At 39.2% G+C, this 19,752-nt stretch overlaps 1 protein-coding gene across 1 annotated transcript in view; it reads right to left on the reverse strand.

Moving 5' to 3' along the window:
- Positions 1-19,752, reverse strand: part of galnt9 (polypeptide N-acetylgalactosaminyltransferase 9) — a 93,798-nt gene that overhangs the window by 43,807 nt on the left and 30,239 nt on the right. The window contains exons 4-5 of the mRNA XM_003445562.5: positions 10,225-10,399; positions 410-607 (exon numbers count right to left, since the gene is read on the reverse strand). Coding sequence (XP_003445610.1) covers positions 410-607; positions 10,225-10,399 — 373 coding nt within the window. The remainder of the gene's footprint in view (positions 1-409; positions 608-10,224; positions 10,400-19,752) is intronic.

Genomic DNA, 19,752 nt, shown 5'->3' on the forward strand with positions numbered 1-19,752 from the left:
TTTTAGAGATGCTGATGTGCTACACTCTTTTCTTTCAGTGTATTGCATTCCAGTAGAGTTTTGCCAGGGATACACGTAACCATTTCTAGAGCTATATAAAAACCCGACAGAAGCATATGCTCTCCTTTAATCTAAGGTGGTATATTATAATACCCTGCTCATACTCAACACAAAGTTACACTAATGACACCACACCGCTGAGGCCCTGTGCTTTAAAAATGATATTTTTCATTGTAATTGGAAAGTTTTCTAAAGGCAGCATTTATTCATGTGTTCGTGTGGCATAGTAAACTATAGTATGCCTGAGTTTGATGCCTCTACATATGAATAAGTCATATCCCAAGGCTGTTCATATTTCATCAAACATCCTCATCTATAATGGACACTTTGCACCGGCTGAGGCCCTCACCTGATAGGGGCTGTCTCATCGCCCCTGTCCAGCCACTCTTGTGGAGGGATGATGTACATACACCATAGACCCCAGTTGTAGCCGTGGGCGGCATTAGCGTACTGCTGCACCTCGAACGTGTTGTACTTGATGTTGTCTATGGCGGGCAAGATAATGCGGGTATGATCCTCCTTCATCCGGGTCAGAATAGGTTCAGACCTATGGATAAGAAAAGAGACAGGAGTTAAGAGCTGGCTTTCTGGATTAGGTATGCCGAAGATTCATTGCATAGTTGCAGGAGGTGAATGAAAAGAGTGAGAGGTGTAGAGTCTGCTACAGGGCAACTAACAGATGTGTGCATATATTCATTCTGTTCTGCAGAGGTTTGAAGGATTAATATTGCAAAAATACTGGTCAAAACTGACTGAATGGATGACTTAACTGAATATGAATGTAATGTGAAAAGCTGTGGATGTGTATGTGCAGGAAACCAATGCATTTAAATGTTAAACAAAAAGTTCTCTCGTCAACAGTTAGAAAAAAATGCCAGGAGCAGCTACAGATAGCTGCAGATGCTGTCTCGATTTTTAAACCATTGCCACACTGACATGCTTTTTCAGTGTCAATGCAGTTGGTAAACCAGCATTTATTCAACTTTCAAACCAATTTCCAGCATCTGCTTCCCTCTCCTGTTGATGATATGAAGTTCTTGCAAAATGAATTTTCTGTGTAACGACAAATGATATCGTATCATATTTGATATCGCTCACTCACGAAAATCCAATGTCAAATAGTGACACGCATTACAGAGAGACTCTTGATAGGAGCCTGATAAAACCAACCACAGCAGCTGAACAGAGACTCTCAGTCAGCTCCTGGGAGAAGCATCCACTCTTCCTCTTTACTTTCTTACCCTGTGCGGACGGTTGCAAGGTAGAGTCTGAAACAGCCCTGCTGTGATCTTCATCTCATGACTTTTTTTCTCCCAGGCAGTTTTAGCTGGAACATATTAAATGGACTACACGCTTTCACAGACTTTAAAAATCTTAAGGCAACATCGGGATATTAATAAGTGAGATAAAACCAATTCACAACTATCTTAGTTACAGCATAAAAGAGAAGTTACATGATGAAGCTAAGACTCCAGTATGTCCATCCATCCATCCATCCATTGATTTTTCTTCCGCATATCTGATTCAGGGTTGCAGGGGGCTGGAGCCTGTCCAAGCTATCGTAGGGTGAGTGGTGGGGTACACACTTGACATGCTGCAGAGCTAACACATAGAGACACAAACATTCATGCTCACATTCACACCTACAGTCAGTTTAGAGTCACCAAAAGGCAGTTCTGTTAATAGTAAATGTAGTAATAGTTAATAGTTCTGTTGTTATCTTCAAAGGAAACACTTTTCTTCTAAAGGAAATTAAGACATTTAGAATGATTTGACTCACTTGGTCTATAAAACATAGCACTGCATACCATGCAATAACCTCTCCTTAGCTTGGCCATGGGCAGAACACAATGACAGTCATGTGCTTCTGGCCCTAGTTACATTTGTATAATCTTCCTATGCTGACAGACGATGTCCTCCATATTTTCAAAAGAGCACTTCATATGCTTCATATGCTACTTGGTTATGGGAACACTTTTCCAAATTAAAAAGAAAGAAAGAAAGAAAACAAAAACTGGCTGCAATCATTATTTGATAAATGCATTTCTTTAAAAAAAAAAAAACCCCAAACACTCCCCTCTCCAGTCTTCTGACTGTCAGTTTCTTGGCCCTGACTCATGTCCTACTTCCTCTCTCGCCCTCTTCAAAAAGTGGAACTCATTCATCTTCCAAAAGCAAAATGACTTCTTATCACATGAAGGTAAAGGACAGAAACTACAGAGGGGAGTGATACGAATTGAACTGTTTTGGGTGACAAAATAATCCTTTAATAACTTGAAAGCCTTGTGATTGACTGGCCACCTGTCTGAAGTCTAGCCCACCTTTTGCCCTATGACAGCAGGAATAATCTCCACACCCCCGCGATGCTGAATGGGACAAGTGCTTAAGAAAATGGATGGTCTGGAACATACAGTCTTATCTGTATTTACTCCCAAATTATATTAAGTGTTAGAGAAACACAAGTTCCCTCATTTAATTTGTGACTTTACTGATGGATGTGGGTAAGTCTAACAAAATGATAACGTATTATTTAGCTTTAGAAATGGTGGCACAGACAAAAAAAGCTCTTTCATTTATTTTTTGTCTTCATTTTATTTTATACAAATATATTTTATGATAATATAAACCTAAGGAAACTTCATATCAACAGACATGACACTGGTGTCAGTCTTTTAATTCAGTTGTATTTAATGTAATGTCACAATGACAGTCATTTCAGAGTGCTTTATATTACATTAAATACACAACAGCATTAGAGAAAAGACCCCAGTGATCCCTTATATCCCATAATTTCTTACTCCTCTTGCCTCACCATCACATTTGCAACAACAGTTTTCAAAGAAATATGATCAGATCTCTTGAGAATGCATTAGGTGGTGGTGGAGGCACATGCTAGCACCTTGCTAGCTTGAATTGGTGGGAGCACAGTCAGTCAAGTTTGTTTTCACTCACTTAGGCACCACGGCTATAATAATAATGAAAATAATGGTAGTTTGAGTCAAATGTTTGTCTCTTCACAAAATTAACCCTATAGATTTCAAACTTAAGCTTCCCCAGCCTTTGTTCCAGTGTGACGCCTTTCAGTTTATTTTCAGTCTGATCAGTCTCCTAGCGATAACACTGCATAAGGGAGATGATCTAGGTCATTTGCGCTGTAATTTTTCATTAACTCGCAAAAAATAAGGTGCTCAGTAGTTCAAAGTGAAAAGTACCATTAATTAAATAAAAAATTCTGAGTACACTAAACTACAGTAGACAGTTTAAAAAACAAAAAATAAACAAAACAAAACATTTTCAACTAAATATCAGTTATGCTTCAGGGCCACTGTCTGCAACATACTACGGTTAGAAACTCTTTGTGAAGGCTGTCTCTGACAAAACTGCACACAGTGTTTGTTGGCTTTGGATGATCGTGCGGTCCCTGTCATGGGCTGATACAGAGGAGCAACCATACTCCTGTGTAAAAATATAAACCATAACCTGACTGCCATGCACTGGATCATTCAGATGTTAGAAGTTGGGGTCCATGATGCTGGAGAACACTTTACAGAGCTCGGTCATTTTCATATATTTATTGACTCGCAAACTCTGAAAGTCTGCTGCTGATCTCAGGAAACGGAGCAATGTCTCTTTGCCTATATGGAGAGATGTGGGTCAAAGTGGGGCAAATTGCTGCAGATGATGTGCTGAAAAAGCTTGATATGAGGGAAGCTACTGTAATGGAACATCAAATATGTTTAAATTGCCAACAATTTATGCTCCTGCATATATATATATATATGCACAGCTGGGCAAAGCATCTGTATGAAAAATGACAATCACTAATTTCACTAATTATGTGTGGTGCCTTGTAGGCACAATGATTAAAGCTTGTTAATATTGCATAAGATACTGTAGTAGACATAACATATACAAATCATATAATAACAGACAATGCATTCATGCAGAGCTACATCTTCATTTTGATGACGTACATATGTTTCTACCTCTTCTTCTTTAAAGTATTACAAGAATAAAACATATCTGACAGGTAACAATAACTCTTATGTTCAGTGAAATTTGCATTGATTTTTTTTTTCATTTAAATCATTTGATATTTCCAAGCCATTTAAAGGGTTATGTGTTCAATCTGATGATTCACTCTCCAACTCACACATTTAACCTGCGTGAGTAAGAACAATCTTTTTGAAGGCTCAGATGTGCTGTACAGTGTTTGACTATGTAGTGAAACAAAGGCTTTGCTTTTACTTTGAAGACATTTTTACAGTAGCAGAACGCATGACGTGCTTTGCTTGACATGCTCAGCAAAAGTGTTGCTCTGAGCACTTCCTTACCTTGGGCAGATCTCCCTGTCATTCCAACCTTTTCCATTCATCTCCTTCTGTCCTTGAGCTCCCACAACACCCTAACCCAGCCCGCACCTTCTTTACTGCTGGAATACACGAGAGTGATAAGATAAGAGACAGTGTGGAAATGAGGACACATCTGCTTTTGACAGACGAGGCTGTGTCATCCTCCTTTCTTTATCTGCTATCTCGTGTTCCTTACATTGAGACCGTTATTCATCCACATCGGTCCTAATCCTGCTCAGTTGCAAATAGCAATGAGATTTTCCCTTCTACCAGTAATGACTCATTCAGTACAGCAAATATACATGCTGACAACATCCATCACCGCTGGCTCCACAATGCCATTTCTTATATTCAAAACAGAAGTCCTCTTGATTAATGAACTCTTTGACTACTTGTCTTTCAGTGCAGTCTACACTTTGTGGAGCTTCACACCAGGCTGTGCATGCATTTCAGATATTTAAAAAAAATCAAGGAAACACAATCTATTCATATCTACTTGATTTAACAACAGCAGCATCACAGGATGTCTCATTATCTGTCCTACCTTTGTCCAGAATTGACGTAAAAGCCCCGCAGTCCCCCTTTCAAAGCTGCATTTTTTATTAAAAAATTTCAGATTAATGGATCTCAAATAGGGAACGATACTCAGGCAGAGAGTTATCAGATAATGGGATCTAACTACACCCTAAGAGCAGCAGGGTCCTAAGTGCCTAAAATAAGATCTTCTTTAATTCTGCATTAAACTCAGTGCTGCAGACCGTGTGAGCTGCCCTATAGGAGTAGCTTTTTTTTTTTTAATTCAGTAACTTAAAAAGAAATGACCCTAACAGACCCCTAGCAGAAAAAAATGATCTATTAGCACTGAGGTCTTTAAATCTGCTTTGAGTGAAATCTGTCAAAGTTCTTAAAACATATTTATCTTTATTTTGAATTGTTGTTTTTTTCATAACTGTGCTTTTACGATCAGGTTTCTCACTATTGCCATTGCAAATGCCAGCTGTGTTTTCTTATATATTATAGGAATTTTAAAAAATGTGTATTTCATCACAACACTTTAAAACCAGTTAAACTGACATTGCAGTATGGTACAATTTAGATCTGACAGTGCTAATTTGTGTTTGCTGTGTTATATAGGATAAAGAATCTAAGCCTGCAGTGCCTCTAGCCATCTTTAAGCGCATTAATCTTTAAATGTGCAGCCGTCCACAGTCCTTTCGCCTGGCTGTTTTACAGAGCAGCTCAGACATGCATATGTAGAGTAGATATTAATATTGGGCCAGTCTCCTGCCTCCAATAAAAAAAGATGCAGGATTCAAAGAAGGGAAAGGTAGCCATGCAGAATTTAAATTCATTACAGGGTCGAGGCTTTTTTGAAGTAGATAGCGGGATGCAGAGGCATGAACTGGAAAAGGATCAAGGCGCAATGTTAGATTCCACACCACTTCTAAATGCATTTGCCAAGGACGTGGTTGATATGATACAAACGTAAAGGCAGCATAAAGCCCTGTCTTTTCAGTGCTTTTTGGAGGTTTGCCTGGCCTGTGCTCTGTGAAGCACTCAGTAAGGCTGCAGCCTCCTTTCTCATCTCCAGACAGATATAAACACTGAGCCACTGCCAGACGCTGTGAGCGAGAGGAAAAACATGATTTACTTTATCTAAAAAAATATTTCCCGAGCCTTCAAGACCTCTGGAATTTATGTACCATTGAATTTAATATAATACCACTGCACCTGCATGGCATAATAATAAGCAGAAGGAGTTCTGTGAGATTACCAAAGGAGCCAATATCAAATAAACATGTGGCAAATATTACATAATTAAAAATTACAAGAGGATTGTTTAATCCATTCCTTAGCTTTCTGAATTCTGCCAGTTTGTCTCTTTCTTACAAACACTCACCAGGTCACAGTGCAGAAGAACATTCAACATTCATCAAAGAGTTGCTTTCTGAAGCATGTATTTCATTACAACCTCCCTGCATCAACAACCTTATCTCCAGCGCACACTTACGGGGAGCTGCTGCTACGCTGTTAATCATTAATCGTTAATAATCTGAGATTGCAACTGTGCAAGGGACTTCAAAACCAAATAAATATCAATTTCCTGCCCTCTGCAACCGTTTGGTTGAAGTATGGCATACAGTAGGTTCTAATTACAACATGTTCCCCTTTTCTGCTATCAATCCTGTTTATTTACATAGCACGGGGAAGGAAATTGGTCCTTTTTGGAACCCAATGGACAACGGCTGCCCAAAGGATGGATGGTTAGAAACTACAAGAGAAGATAGACTGCGAGCATTAAGCCGGTGCAAAACCGCATTAACCACAACAACGATTTCATATCCTCATATTAAAGCGGCGCAAAGCCACAGAAATCAGACTCCATCGCTCTTGTGGTGCAAAACGTTTGCTTATTAACTCCTGAAAAACAAGTGCTTCACCAACTTTTTTTTTTACAATCTTCCTTCTACAAAGCTGAAAAAAAGACCTGACACCACATAATTTCTATCAGTCGTGAGCACTCACGGTGGAAGTAAGTAATAAAAAAGCCTCGAATGTGAATTTTAGCAAACTCTAGTTTGTTTTTAATCCCCATAAATCATGCTTATTCACCTGATATTTTTCTCCTGGTCACCCCCCCACTCCCACCCCTGCAGCTGCTTAATGCCCCCCGTGTTTGAGAACCACAGTCATAAACCAACATGCTGTGAGGGAATGGGAAATGACTAAGTGCATGATACAGCATGATACAATTATGTTTGCTTAAACCCAATAACAAGTTATGCGAAGTAGCAATACATTTCAGCTGCAAATGTACAGCACCTCCGGGGAATACCACGCCAATGAATCACAGCGATGCAACTAAGAGCTGGCAGCATTGTCTCTGGCTCTGTATGCATAGGCACTGTGTACAAGGTCATTGAGGGATATTCACCACAACATCTAGAGGAAACATCCATCTCACTTATCACTGTATGTGTCATAGTGAATAATCACATTATGATAAACGGCTTCTCTTCCGTTTGAACAAACAGAAAGTGTAGATACCGCGAGTGAATCTGAGTAAGAGAGTGCATGATGTTTGCAGGCATACAGTAGATAATAAATGCACACACTCTCTCATACACAAAGAAATCTAAGCGGCGTGAGCAAGCTTGTTGAAGTTGGCTGTCATCTCTTCAGTTGCTATATTCCTTTATCCTGCAACTACTACTAAAAAAAAAAATCACAGGCATTCTGCTCTACTTTCCACCGACTTCTGTAAATAACACTTCATGCAAAAAGCAAAAACCGGGGCTGCAAAATAAAACAAAACTAACAAAACTACAGCTGCAGGTTGTCAAAGGAAGACGGAGGTGATACATCGGTGAAGGTGTGTGGAGCAGAAAGAAGAGAGCGTCGCACGGTGGCAGCAGATTGGCCAACATGAACAAAATATGCTGAGGTGGCTTTGGCATGTGGAAGAGGGACGGATGGAGAGGAGGAAGCCTACGCAGAGGTGAGTGGGGTATGTTGCATCAATGACAGGCAAGTCTACTTCTGAGCAAGAACAGATGGGGAAGCAGATGAGGGAACCACTGGGGTGTCAGTTATAATCAGAAATGCACCTAGGCATTGATGCAACTTCCTTTGTGAGTGCTGTTTGCTGCCCGGGTCACCTGCGCCGTGCCACTTCTGGGCACATAGTTCCCATTTGGGCTATAAATGGCCCGTCAAGCTTCAATAACCACGGCTTATCAAGTCATCTCTTGGTAAAGGTCCCTTTGATTGCTGACTAATGTTGTGGTGGGATGTTTATAGGTCAGGCCCACTCTGACCTTTAGTGCTTTAATTTCATCTTAATGAAGCAAAACAGAACATTCTGATTACATTATGCCAGTTTACAGAATAAACACACAAAGTTCCCATGTCTTTTATTATAAAAGTTTTACTTGTGAGCAGAGAAAATTTACTGGTAGTATAATAGAAAGTTAATATTGGAGTTTATATTTGTTCTAAAATAATCATCATACTTCCTTAAAAATCCTTAAAAGCAAATTCATAAGTAAAGCTTAACACAGAATCACATACTGTAGTAGTAAATGAGCCCAAGAAATAAATAATGATTTTTAAATGATCATCAAAATCATCACATAAAGAAAGACGAGTTTTAAAATGCCGTTTAAACCAGAATGACATAGAAACAATGTGCTGCATAGTCGATTGGATAAACGCAAAGATGATCTGCAGCATCTGTGGCAAGTGAGACAAATGGGCCATAACAATAGCAAAAACCCCAAAAAGAAACAAATTCAATTGTAACTTTGGGCACTTTGTTACAGCAGCCTGTCACAAACACACATCACTTTTCCAAACTGAATTGTGAATGTAGATTTTGATCCATCATGCAGTACCATCTGGAAAAGATCTGACTGGAAACAGCTTCATTTGTCAGTGTGACTATGATCCCAAACACAGTGCCAATGCAGTAAAAGCATGTATAACTGGAAAAACACACAACACTATCAGCCATGGATTGACCTCCCCAGAGCCCGAACCACAACATTACTGAAGCAGTTTTGGATCATCTTGACAGAGAATGAAACAGAAGGCAGCCAGCATCCAAGGAAGAACTTTGAATATCCTTCGAGAAGCCTGCTTAAAGAAACTACAAGAAAGATTGTCTACAAGAGTTCAGGCTGTGTTAAAGAATAAGCTGGTCATACTAAATACTGACTGTCAGGCTTGTTAGAGTCCTGTTTTCATCAGTTATGTCTATTATTATGTCAGTTTTCATCTTATTTTAAAGCGAACAGTGAAGTCTGGAGAGAAGAAGTGAAGGAGTATTTACTTGATTATATATTGCTTACATTTATTGTCCTAATTCTGGAAGCATTACAGTTTCTTGAATACAATGGAAATATCTGAATGTCATAATGATAAGCAAGATTTGACTTATCTGGCAAATTTTGGGAGGTTTGATCAACAGTTCTGTTGATTGTAGAGACATGTGCATAATTTCTTTGTGTTTTCTTTTGACCAGTTTATGACTAAGAAGAACTGGTGTGACAACTGTCACAAATCTGATGTGTTTACATTTCTTGCATCTATTTAGCCATAAAGATCGAAAAGCATTCAGAGATGCTGTAGACTCAGTCTTCTGCCATCCTCCTCATCTTCCTCCTTGTCCCTTTCTTGACTCTCAGGCAGCTTCCAGGGAACAAAGCTTCATCTTCCGACACTGACGGCATGACAGGCTCAAATTAGGTGCCAATTACATCTTTTTGAGTTACTTGTTTGCTGTTAAACTTAAGCAGCAGGCAGACATTGGATTGAGACCCCCAGAAGTAATTTCATATCGCAAAATGAGCCCAGAGCCCGCAAGTAAAATAATTTTGAAATGCACAACATTTGAGCTACCTCTTTAATTACACTCACTCTCACATTTCACAGTGTTTGACTCACTCTCACTTGTCGTAAGTGTGTATTTGCTCGACAGGTAAAGCCATATTAGCCGGGCTGTCTTTTTATCCAGCTCTAACCAAAAGTGATTCTTACAATTTAAAAAAAGGAAATGCAAAAAGGCAAAGGATTACCAGCTAGAAACCCTTCTGCATAATAAGCACCATTGTCCTGAAAAACGCTGTCTCGGTTAGAACCTCGCCTGGTGTTTTATCAGAACGCTTAGATCAGACCAGACTGCATAATTGAGTGATAATAAATTTACATGACATCCCTCTGTTCTAAAAAACATAAAAAGCAAAGCACAAAGGTAAAGGTGAGAGAGGACAGAGAAACGGCTTAGACCTTTTCAAGTTAAACATGACCTTACCAGCCGGTGTTGAACTCAACGTGAGCGTCAAAGAAGCCGACGACGGGAGCCGTGGCCGCGTTCCAGCCGTGTATACGGGCCCGGATCAGACCCTCCCTCTTGCTGTTTCTCACAATCTTTACGAGGCCTGGGTAGCGTTTGTTCACATACTGATCCAAGTTGAATTTCAGCTCCACTGGAAGACAGCAGATTAGAGAGAGCCCTCCTTTAAAAGACACCCACATGACAACAGGAAAGCATTAACAAGGTAGCTGTAGTCAGTGATTCTTTGCTTAAAAAATCCCTTCTTTTCCCTTTTAGAGTGTTTAACTTTTAGATTACACCTAAAGAGAAATAGTGATCAACAAAGGTACATGAAAATGCAATCAGTTATCTGTATTACTCACTAAAAAAGCCATTACTTTTCTTTACTAAGTACTCATCAGCAAGAGCAATCAGCAGCATTACTTTCTTAGCCAACCCAGCTCTCATCAAACACACACCTCATCATCTCTGAATTTGAAGCTTTATCCAGTGATTCATGAATGTGTGCTTATCAGTGACTGAGGTTTGCCAGCTCAGTCAAACAGAGAGACACAGAGCCTAACAGAGTCCTGCCCATACCACCGGTAAAGACAACTGATCACCCTCTAGTGACTTTACATGTGGTCATGGTGCCTCCTGGTCGATTAATGATGGGTCTGTCTAGCACAACCCCTCGCTGGAACGAGACAATTCTACTATAACAGCAAAAGCAAGACGCAAGTCACCAAAGTTCTTTGTGTTACTCGTGCACGAGGGAGACCTCTGTCGGACTCTCAGCCAGGTTCCCTGTAGCGCTCCTTTTATTGTGGTTACATGAATATGCATAGGTTCATCAACATATGACATCTTACATAGATATACATGTGAACAGAGAGTACCTGTACCTAGTACAAAGAGTCTGTGTGTACGTATAGGTATGTGTGTGTGTGTGTGTGTGGGGGGGGGGGGGGGGGGTATCAAGATGTGACCCCTTGAACAACTTCCCTAAACCTGCTGGCCTGGAAGTCCAGCAGTTCATCTACACAAGAGGCGCTTATACTAAAACAGACATAGATGTGCTTATCATACCATAAAACAATAAAAGAAGGTACGACCTCTCTAATGACCCCAGGATGTGTGTGTATGCCAGAGTGCTCTGGGATGCACACAGAGTCTTTGCAGACTGCTCTAAGGATCAGACATCCTATCATTATGCAATCGATTATAAAACTAAGCGTATATAAGTAAATATTTCTAAGCATAAATGACAATCCACAATATAAACCTGACAGTTACTTCTGCTAGGAGACCAAAAATATCAGGAAAACATGATTATATACCTCCTTCATAGCTCCAGTGTGGTATGATGTACTACAAATGGGACTAAGGTACCCAGAACAAAGTCTGTATGAGCTGAAAAACTGAGCATAAGTGCATACGGGAAATACGACCCGAGGCATCAACAAGAAGAAGAGGGAAACATCTGGGATCCTGACACTAAATATGTCTACTTGTGCAGCAAGCAGTTTGTCACCAAGTCAAATATCCAGCTGCCAGTTTTAGTTTCCTGTACTCTCCAAGTTAAACTGAAGCATTTTCACATCAGTGTGTACTGGAGTGAAATCTGGATAAATTCAAAAGGCTGTGAAATACATTAGCTTTCTTACAGCTAACTCCACAATGTCCGATTCTGAAACTGTTGGGACCCTGTGTAAAAGGGAAATAAAACCAAAATGCAATGAACTGCAAATTTCATCAACACATATTTTATTCAAAATATAATTCAGAAAACAGATCAAGTCTTTAAACCGAGCAAAGGTACATTTCGTGCTGCCATTCATTTTGAATTTGATGGCAGCACGAAAGTTACGACTGAACTATGTTTACTGTGTTTACCGCTCTCATCTTTCAGCAACAGTCTGCAAGTGTCTGGGAACTGAGGGGACCAGCTGCTGGACTTTTAGACGAGGAATGTTTTAAGCTGGTGAAAGGATCTGACTGCAGGCGGGAAAGTTCAGCACTCAGATTCTTTTAGTACGAAGCCATGTGTTTGCAAAATCTGCACTATGCAGCAGTATGTGATCGTGCACCATTGTGTTACTGAAATATGCAAGTCCTTTTCTTAAAAAATGCTGTACAGCACATCTAGATGCTTTTCTAGACGTGCAAGCTGCCAATTGCATAGGCATTTATGCACCTCCATATGACCGATGAAGGACGCTTCCGAAATAACTGCTGATATTAAGCTGGATGGCCTCTCTGCTCTTTAGTCTAGATGATGTGTGCATGTTTTCCAAAAACACACGACTTCTTCTTTGCATGCAGGGCTTTAACCAGCTTTTTTGAATTTCTGGAAGTGTTCCTGAGCCTGCGCTGATTTCCTCAACAAAATCATGCCTGTTTATAATGTCTCTTGCACACAGAGATTACTCCAGATGATCGTAATCTTTTGATGATATTATGTGGATGATGAGATACTCAAAATTTTTACAATTTCTATTTTGAAGAATATTATTTTGTATTTTCTCCTTAGAAACTCTCCTCTTTAGGAGCATTTACTTCTCCAGCCTTTTGCTGCTCCTGTCCCAACTCTTTGAGATGTGTTTCTGCGATCAAATTCAAAACAAGCCAATAATTATTTTTTCATGAAATAGTAAAATTTGTCAGTTTAAACATTTAATGTGTGTTCTGTGTTCTATTGTGAATAAAATATGGGTTTGTGAGTCTCGGCACTTTCCTATGATAACATCTGCTATAACTACAGCTATCTTGTGAATGTCTCTTTATGTTATCTGATAAATGATATTTATATGAATAAAACTAAACTGAGGTGAATCATTCAGAACTTGAAATAAAGTTTAAAGCTTCACCCAACTTAACGCTTTTGAAAAAAAAGCTCAGTTTTCTTCAGTTGTATTGCTTCCATTAAAGCATCTTTTAGAGGACAATGGTGGATTTGATGTACTCGTTAGAGGCTTATTCAAGAAAATCAACTTGCAGCCATTGCTGACCTGCAATAAAAATGGCTGTGTCGGGATACCAGCAGAATATTGCTTACTTAAAAGCATTGTAGGCTTTCTCAGCATCAAACCATGGATACACTAAAGGTTTCAAAGCAGACAGGGCACAGCAATCTAAAACATTTAGTCTGATAGAAACTTGATCAGTGGAATCCAAAGCGTAATAAGACAGACCAAAAGTGGGTACGCCATTAGAAGATCAATACATCAAGCTTTGATCATTGATACAGAATTTGCAAACCAAATACAGGAAGAATCCAGAAAGTCAAAGTTCTGTCAAAAGAAAAATGTCTGATAGTGGTCTGAGAGGACGAAACACAAAAAAGATCTGCTTCAGATTCCAAATAAGAACAGTAAAAACCCTCTGCTTTGCATCTTTGTGAATAAGGATTTATAATGAAGCAGAACACTGATTCTAAGCATACTAAAAGCATGCTTCCATTCAAACAAAAGGGGAGCATATCAAACACAAGAATACTTAGAAATTCATGTTAAATTTTCCAGTAATTTTTTCATTTAATTAGAAACTGCTGGAAAACATGAGCTTTTCCTTTAATATTCTGTATAGATTTATAAGTACATTCACTATGTTAATGTTGTGTATTTCTATTCTAGTCACATGAGACCAACTTAACGATGTCTATACAAGTTACTGTAGTCCTAAGGCATTCCTCATCGCAAGTCTTTATTCCAACTGGATTATAATATTGTCTCTGCTCTGCTCTCCTCTCACGGATGAGGCTGGCTGTCATCACTGGAAACAAAGTTTGATGGGTAAACAGCCAGTTGTGCAAATTGCTGTCTGTGTTTCGTCGGAGGATAGATGGCTGTTTGAGCTTCTCCTCTGGGTTACTGCTGAGCGCTCCACTTTCTGAGGGAGAGATTAATAAGGAAGCGTGTGGCACATTGGCTCTGAACAGCATCCACACCTAGCTTCTGACTTCAGCTCGCAACATAAATCAGCCGGTGAAAGTATAAAAAAAAATGGCAGTCTAATCCCCCGTGTGTCATTGAGGAGACATAGTGAAGGATTGTCAGGAGTCTTTTTCTAGCTGAAGGTCTTAACATACAGTGGTGACTGCTGCAGGGAGAGAGGGTGAATTTGCTGGTATCCTACTGGCCCTCGAAGAGACAGAAAAAAAGGCATGAGCATTTAACACTAAATTAACCTGTAGTCCCACTGACTGCAGTACCTGCAGACCCCTGAGGCTTTTTTCCATCATTTTAATTTCCAAGATTTTGTCATTTAGTTCCTAATGACTTCATATCATTCGTTTCTAGTTCTATTTTACATATTGCTTTTTAAAAGTACCAGTGTATTGAGGTCCTAGGGGACCCCAGTCAAAAGTATCCAATTTTGGAGATTTAATAGATGCCCCTCATATTTGCCACGGGTCCTAGCTACAAAAGAAAAAAGAAGAAAGAAATCACACTCAGAAGGAGCACGGGTATTCTTTCATTTTGTAGACAGATACAGATGCATTAGATACAACTTTCCTAATAGGCAATTTGCAAAATTGTCTAAGCTAGATTAATGGTGTTGTAGTCCATGTGAACACTACATCAGGTAAGTAAGCAATTAACCAGAATTTGAATGACCATTTATTACTGTAAATGTATTTAACAAGGGTGCCATGGTAACAAACTTTGAAGGCATATAAAAATACTAGTAGTTTATTGAGGCTTTGCCCCTGCTCTTATTTTGACACCATTGGTACTATTATGAGTACTTTTGCCACTACTACAGCTACTACAGAGCAGTCATCTGAAGCATTTTCTGTAAAATAATTACTTTTTAATATTTGTGACTGTGATGACATCTTTTCTGTTTTTGAAGTTGCGGCGGGGCGTGGTCTGCGGTGCCGCTGCAAGGGAGGTAGACACACCTGGACAGCATCTGCAATCATGCCTCGCCGGCATAAAAACCTGTGCTGTCTGTCTGTGGTTGTTGTTGTTGGTGATGTGTGCGGCTAATCTGGAAAGTTGCAGCCGGTGTGTATACAGCAACCAACTTAATAAAGCAAATATGCTGAAAAGCATTGAACTGTCATCGTGTCTGCAGTGGGTCATTTACAGTAGTAAACTGCTTGAGTACCTCCTCTGCTGATGACATATATGAAGTGGTCGTTTAGAACATTCATCCTGACAGGTTAAGATGATGTTGATTAATTTTAGTCAAAATCAGCTTCTACTGTTTGACATTTTCAAATCACTCAAATTAAAAGTTAAGAGAAAAGTCAACGATTTTTTGACTCTTATTTTTCCCCTTTATAATAATAATGATGGGCACCATGGTGGTGTAGTGGTTAGCTCGTTCTACCCAACATCAGGGCCTTTCTGGGTGCAGTTTGCATGTCACGTGTGAGTTTTTTCCAGGTACTCCGGCTTCCTCCCTCAGTCCAAAGAGGTTAGTGAGGTTAGGTTAATTGATGATTCTATACTGGCAATGTGAGTGCAAATGGCTGTCTGTCTCTCTGTTCCAGCACTGCGACACGCTGGCGACCTGTCCACAGTGTACTCGTCTCTCACCTTATGGAAGCTGAACTCTGAATAAGATAACAAATGGATGGATGGAAAAGTTAACGATTAAGGAGGTCCCTAACCACTGCCTAGATAGGTGCTGTCTTCAGTGTATTGAAAGGTTTACTTGCGATACACCCACTCCATGTAGCCAGCAGTTACTGTGCCTGTCATCTGTTGAAGGTTGAATGCTGACATTGACTTTCTGTGGTCTCTGGTCACTGCTAGTCACTTTCTGTGATGATGTCCCTTTAATGTGTCCCAAATGGTAAGAAGAATTCCATCCTGCAAAAGCTGGACTTCGTAAAGTTTGACTTTTTCTCTTTCATCTACTTTTTATCCAGCTCTTTAAAGGATCACAAAGGGATGGATACAGATGAAAACGTTGTGGGAATTTAATAATAACATCACGTAAAATAATTTATGAACTATAAGGTTTGTAGGGTTCATCTTATTGCATTTAAATCAGTCACTGTTAGAAGCTGCATTATAAAGCACCTCAGCAGCTTAGTTCTGATTGCACCCATAGCAGGTTTCGGACCTGTGCAGTGAGGCTCCTTCATCATCAGTCTACCCTGCAGCTACAATACAATAAAAGCTATTAGGGTGTAATAATTACTAGGCTTTGCTGGAAAGAAGAAAAGTTATGGGAGTCTCTCTGATCCTTGCAAATAAAACGCTGGAATGCATCCATCGGAAGAGAGTAATGGAGCTGGGAATACATTTTAAAGTACTGGCAATGCAACATGGCAGAGGATAACTATCCATCATACTATGAATTTAAATGAATACATACTCTACTGTGCAAGGAACACCATGAATCCCTGGAAGTCATGGGAGATTATAGAGTGCTGTGTTAAGGGTGGATGATGAAGTGTTACTGAACATTCCTTTTAAAGCCTGAACATTCGCTCCTTCCTGCTGTCCAAAGAGATGTCTAACTGGCAGTCTATTAAAATTAACCCCCAGGATTTTCTCCTCCAGTAAGACCAGCCTCAGAACACCTCTTAATTATGTTTTTGTCTGGCGAAGTAAAATGATCACCTTCAGAGGAAAGAGATTTACTTGTGCAACACAAACCACAGGCTACATTCTTTTAACTCTGGATTTATTGACTTGTCTCAGACACTGATCCCTGAACAGGCCAGATATTGATCTCTCTCATCAATCATGAGCAGAATAGTAAAGTTACCTAATGGGTAAACTGGCTCACCACAGGTAACGTGATGATGGATTAAATATTAAAAAAGGAATCATGTGCTTGTCATCCTGACACGAAAGCTTCCAGCTGAAACGCTGCGTCAGAGTACAGTACAGTTCTTCACTGTAAGTGGAAAACGTTTTCGTCACACACTTCAGAGTTGCAGAAATGATTTGTGCCGCGGCATGTCAGCAATATTGAGGTCACCCACCTCTCGTGCATTTATTGGGAACAGCATGACAGTAAACTGGTTGGTGTTTGATCTTTTCCTCCTCTAACGTACCTGATCTTAATGTCTGTGCATCTGCTTCATTTAAAATTCTTATTGCTCAACATCTTGCTTGATTTTCTCTGAATAACTGACAGATAAATTGCTAGAGATACTGTAGAGCTTGTTTGCTGCAAGCAATGACTGAAAGCTGTAAAAGTTGTAGCAGGCAAAATGCTTTTTGACGTCGTTAGAGGAAAAAAGTCTGCGCTAATCTTTCAATATATTGGAAGTGAAATTAGAGGGAACTAGAGTCCTGTAGCTACTCTAGGCTCTGAAATCTGGATTTAGAAAGCCTAGCCAGTTTTATCAGCCCAGACTAAAAGGGTAAAAAGGTTAACAAAAGAAGTAAGACGTGGTGCGATGGGCCAGAGTTTCCCCTGAGAGAGCACGATTCCAATCCCAGGTTAACCCAGTAACGCCTGAACCATGAAACAAAGAACAATTCAATTTTTTGAAACTGAATTGTTTCTTGAATCTTCTATTAAAAAATAAAATATTTAAGCATCAATTTGCATATGTGAGTTTTAGTTGGAATCATTTTTCCATGTATTGCTTAAAAATTTATTGAGCAATTTCTTCATGTTTTTGTCACGAAAACAAAAATTAAGCTGATGATGCAGAGGTCTCAAAGACTCACAAAAGATCACGTCTTACACTTGGGTAAGACTAAAGTCAGGCGTATGACTTATTTTAAACAGGAAAAAAAAATCCATTCACACCTTCACCACCATGTATTATTTAGGACAGTTTCATTAATTTTTTTAGGTTCCCAGAACTTAAAATTTTTTGGAAACTTGGTGGTGCTTATTTAAGATAACTACGTTAGAGCGACTTGGCTATATCACGATACAGCCACGATACACGATATATATCATGATGTGTTTAAATAACATTCACAAACAAATAGTGTTTAAAATTGCACTGGTATACTCATTCAGATTGACCATTCCATATTTGTTTTCTACTCTGAATACAAAAAATCAGAATGAATTGAAACATTTTTTAACCATCAGCTGCACACAGATGTTTTCACAAATGGCAGTATTGTCACAGTAAGTCTCTATCTGTGGTTTTAACAAACAAATAGCAACAGAAAAGGACATCAAGCAATAATTCATGAAACAAAATAATATTTTTGCTTGTAACATATAAGAATTATAAAACAAAAAAATGTGGTGACCTCAAATTACAGAAAGAAAGTCTAGATGGTGACATAAAAACGACTGACCAAGAACAATCACAGGCGTCACAGCTGGTTTATTTAACATTTTCTGTGGTGTGTGGGGAGACGTTGATATGCAGAGTTTAAAACAGTGATAACTTTTCAGCTGGTGGAATAAATTTGCTACCTTTTGCAGCAATAGTTTCAATAGAATATAACATGCATGGCAATTTATACTTGACGGTTACAATAAAACCATTTGAACCATCATACGTGGAAAAACTTGCGATGCATCGCGTATATTCGATATATCGCCCACCCCTTTTTCTGATACTACTAGATGCAGTTAATAAAGAAATTGGAGTTGTGCATTGTGCGAACTCTTTTTCTTATTCGTATATTTGCCTGTATAAGGCAGTTTCAATCCTTTGCTGGTGGGAGGAGCTTAGAGCAGAAAAAGAAGAGCTGCAGGAGGAAGGCTGTTTATCTTTCTATTTTTCTTGATTTCTGCTTCCTGCTGCAAATTTAACCAAAGAAAACTCTTGTTCCTTAATTATTTCTTGCAAATGAGGACTCGGTTCCATTCAAACAAAAAGAAATATACAAGAAGGAATAAATGAATTGTATATTCAATTGAATGTGCATTTTCTTCCCGTAATTAATTGTCTGTGAGAGGAATTTCTTGCTCTTTGCTAATGAGCACGCCGTCTGTTCTAAAGCTTAAATCTGATTTAATGTATGCAACGTTTTAAGCAATTCAATATTGACTTGAAATTTATATTACAAGCTGTAATCAACATGGCTTTCAGTTTATATCGTGTTTTCATTATATGAATCATTAAGTTATCAATTTATGGTGGTATCTGCTGGAATTTAATACTGTAGGCCTCATTGAGTCTTTCCTTGCTACTGGTATTATGAACAGCTATGAACTGGAGTCATCCTGACTGACACACACAGCCACAGCTCATCAATGGGGAAGGGTAAATTTAGTACAGCACACTAGAAGCAGTGCTACCTGTCATCAAACAAATGTCACAGTGAAGAAAATGTGTCGCCGAGGCATTGCAAACATGTTTCCTGTGTGTGATTCATTACTCCAGGAGTGGCTGTGCCTCAGTTCATTTCACTGAGTTTTACTTAAATGAGCAGGGACAGTAAGAGGCAGCCACTAAAGGTCAAACAGTCCAGTCCGCATGTTAATTTTCTAATGTCACAGCACCGCAACTCCCAAGACACCGCTCACACATCTGCACAAATTATCATCAGTGTTGGTAAACATACACTAAGAGGAGCTGATGGATGTGATAATGACCTGAAACTGACCTTTCATCACAGATGAATGAGGCAA

The sequence above is a fragment of the Oreochromis niloticus genome, linkage group LG12 (assembly GCF_001858045.2).
Source record: "Oreochromis niloticus isolate F11D_XX linkage group LG12, O_niloticus_UMD_NMBU, whole genome shotgun sequence".
Classification (NCBI taxonomy): domain Eukaryota; kingdom Metazoa; phylum Chordata; class Actinopteri; order Cichliformes; family Cichlidae; genus Oreochromis; species Oreochromis niloticus.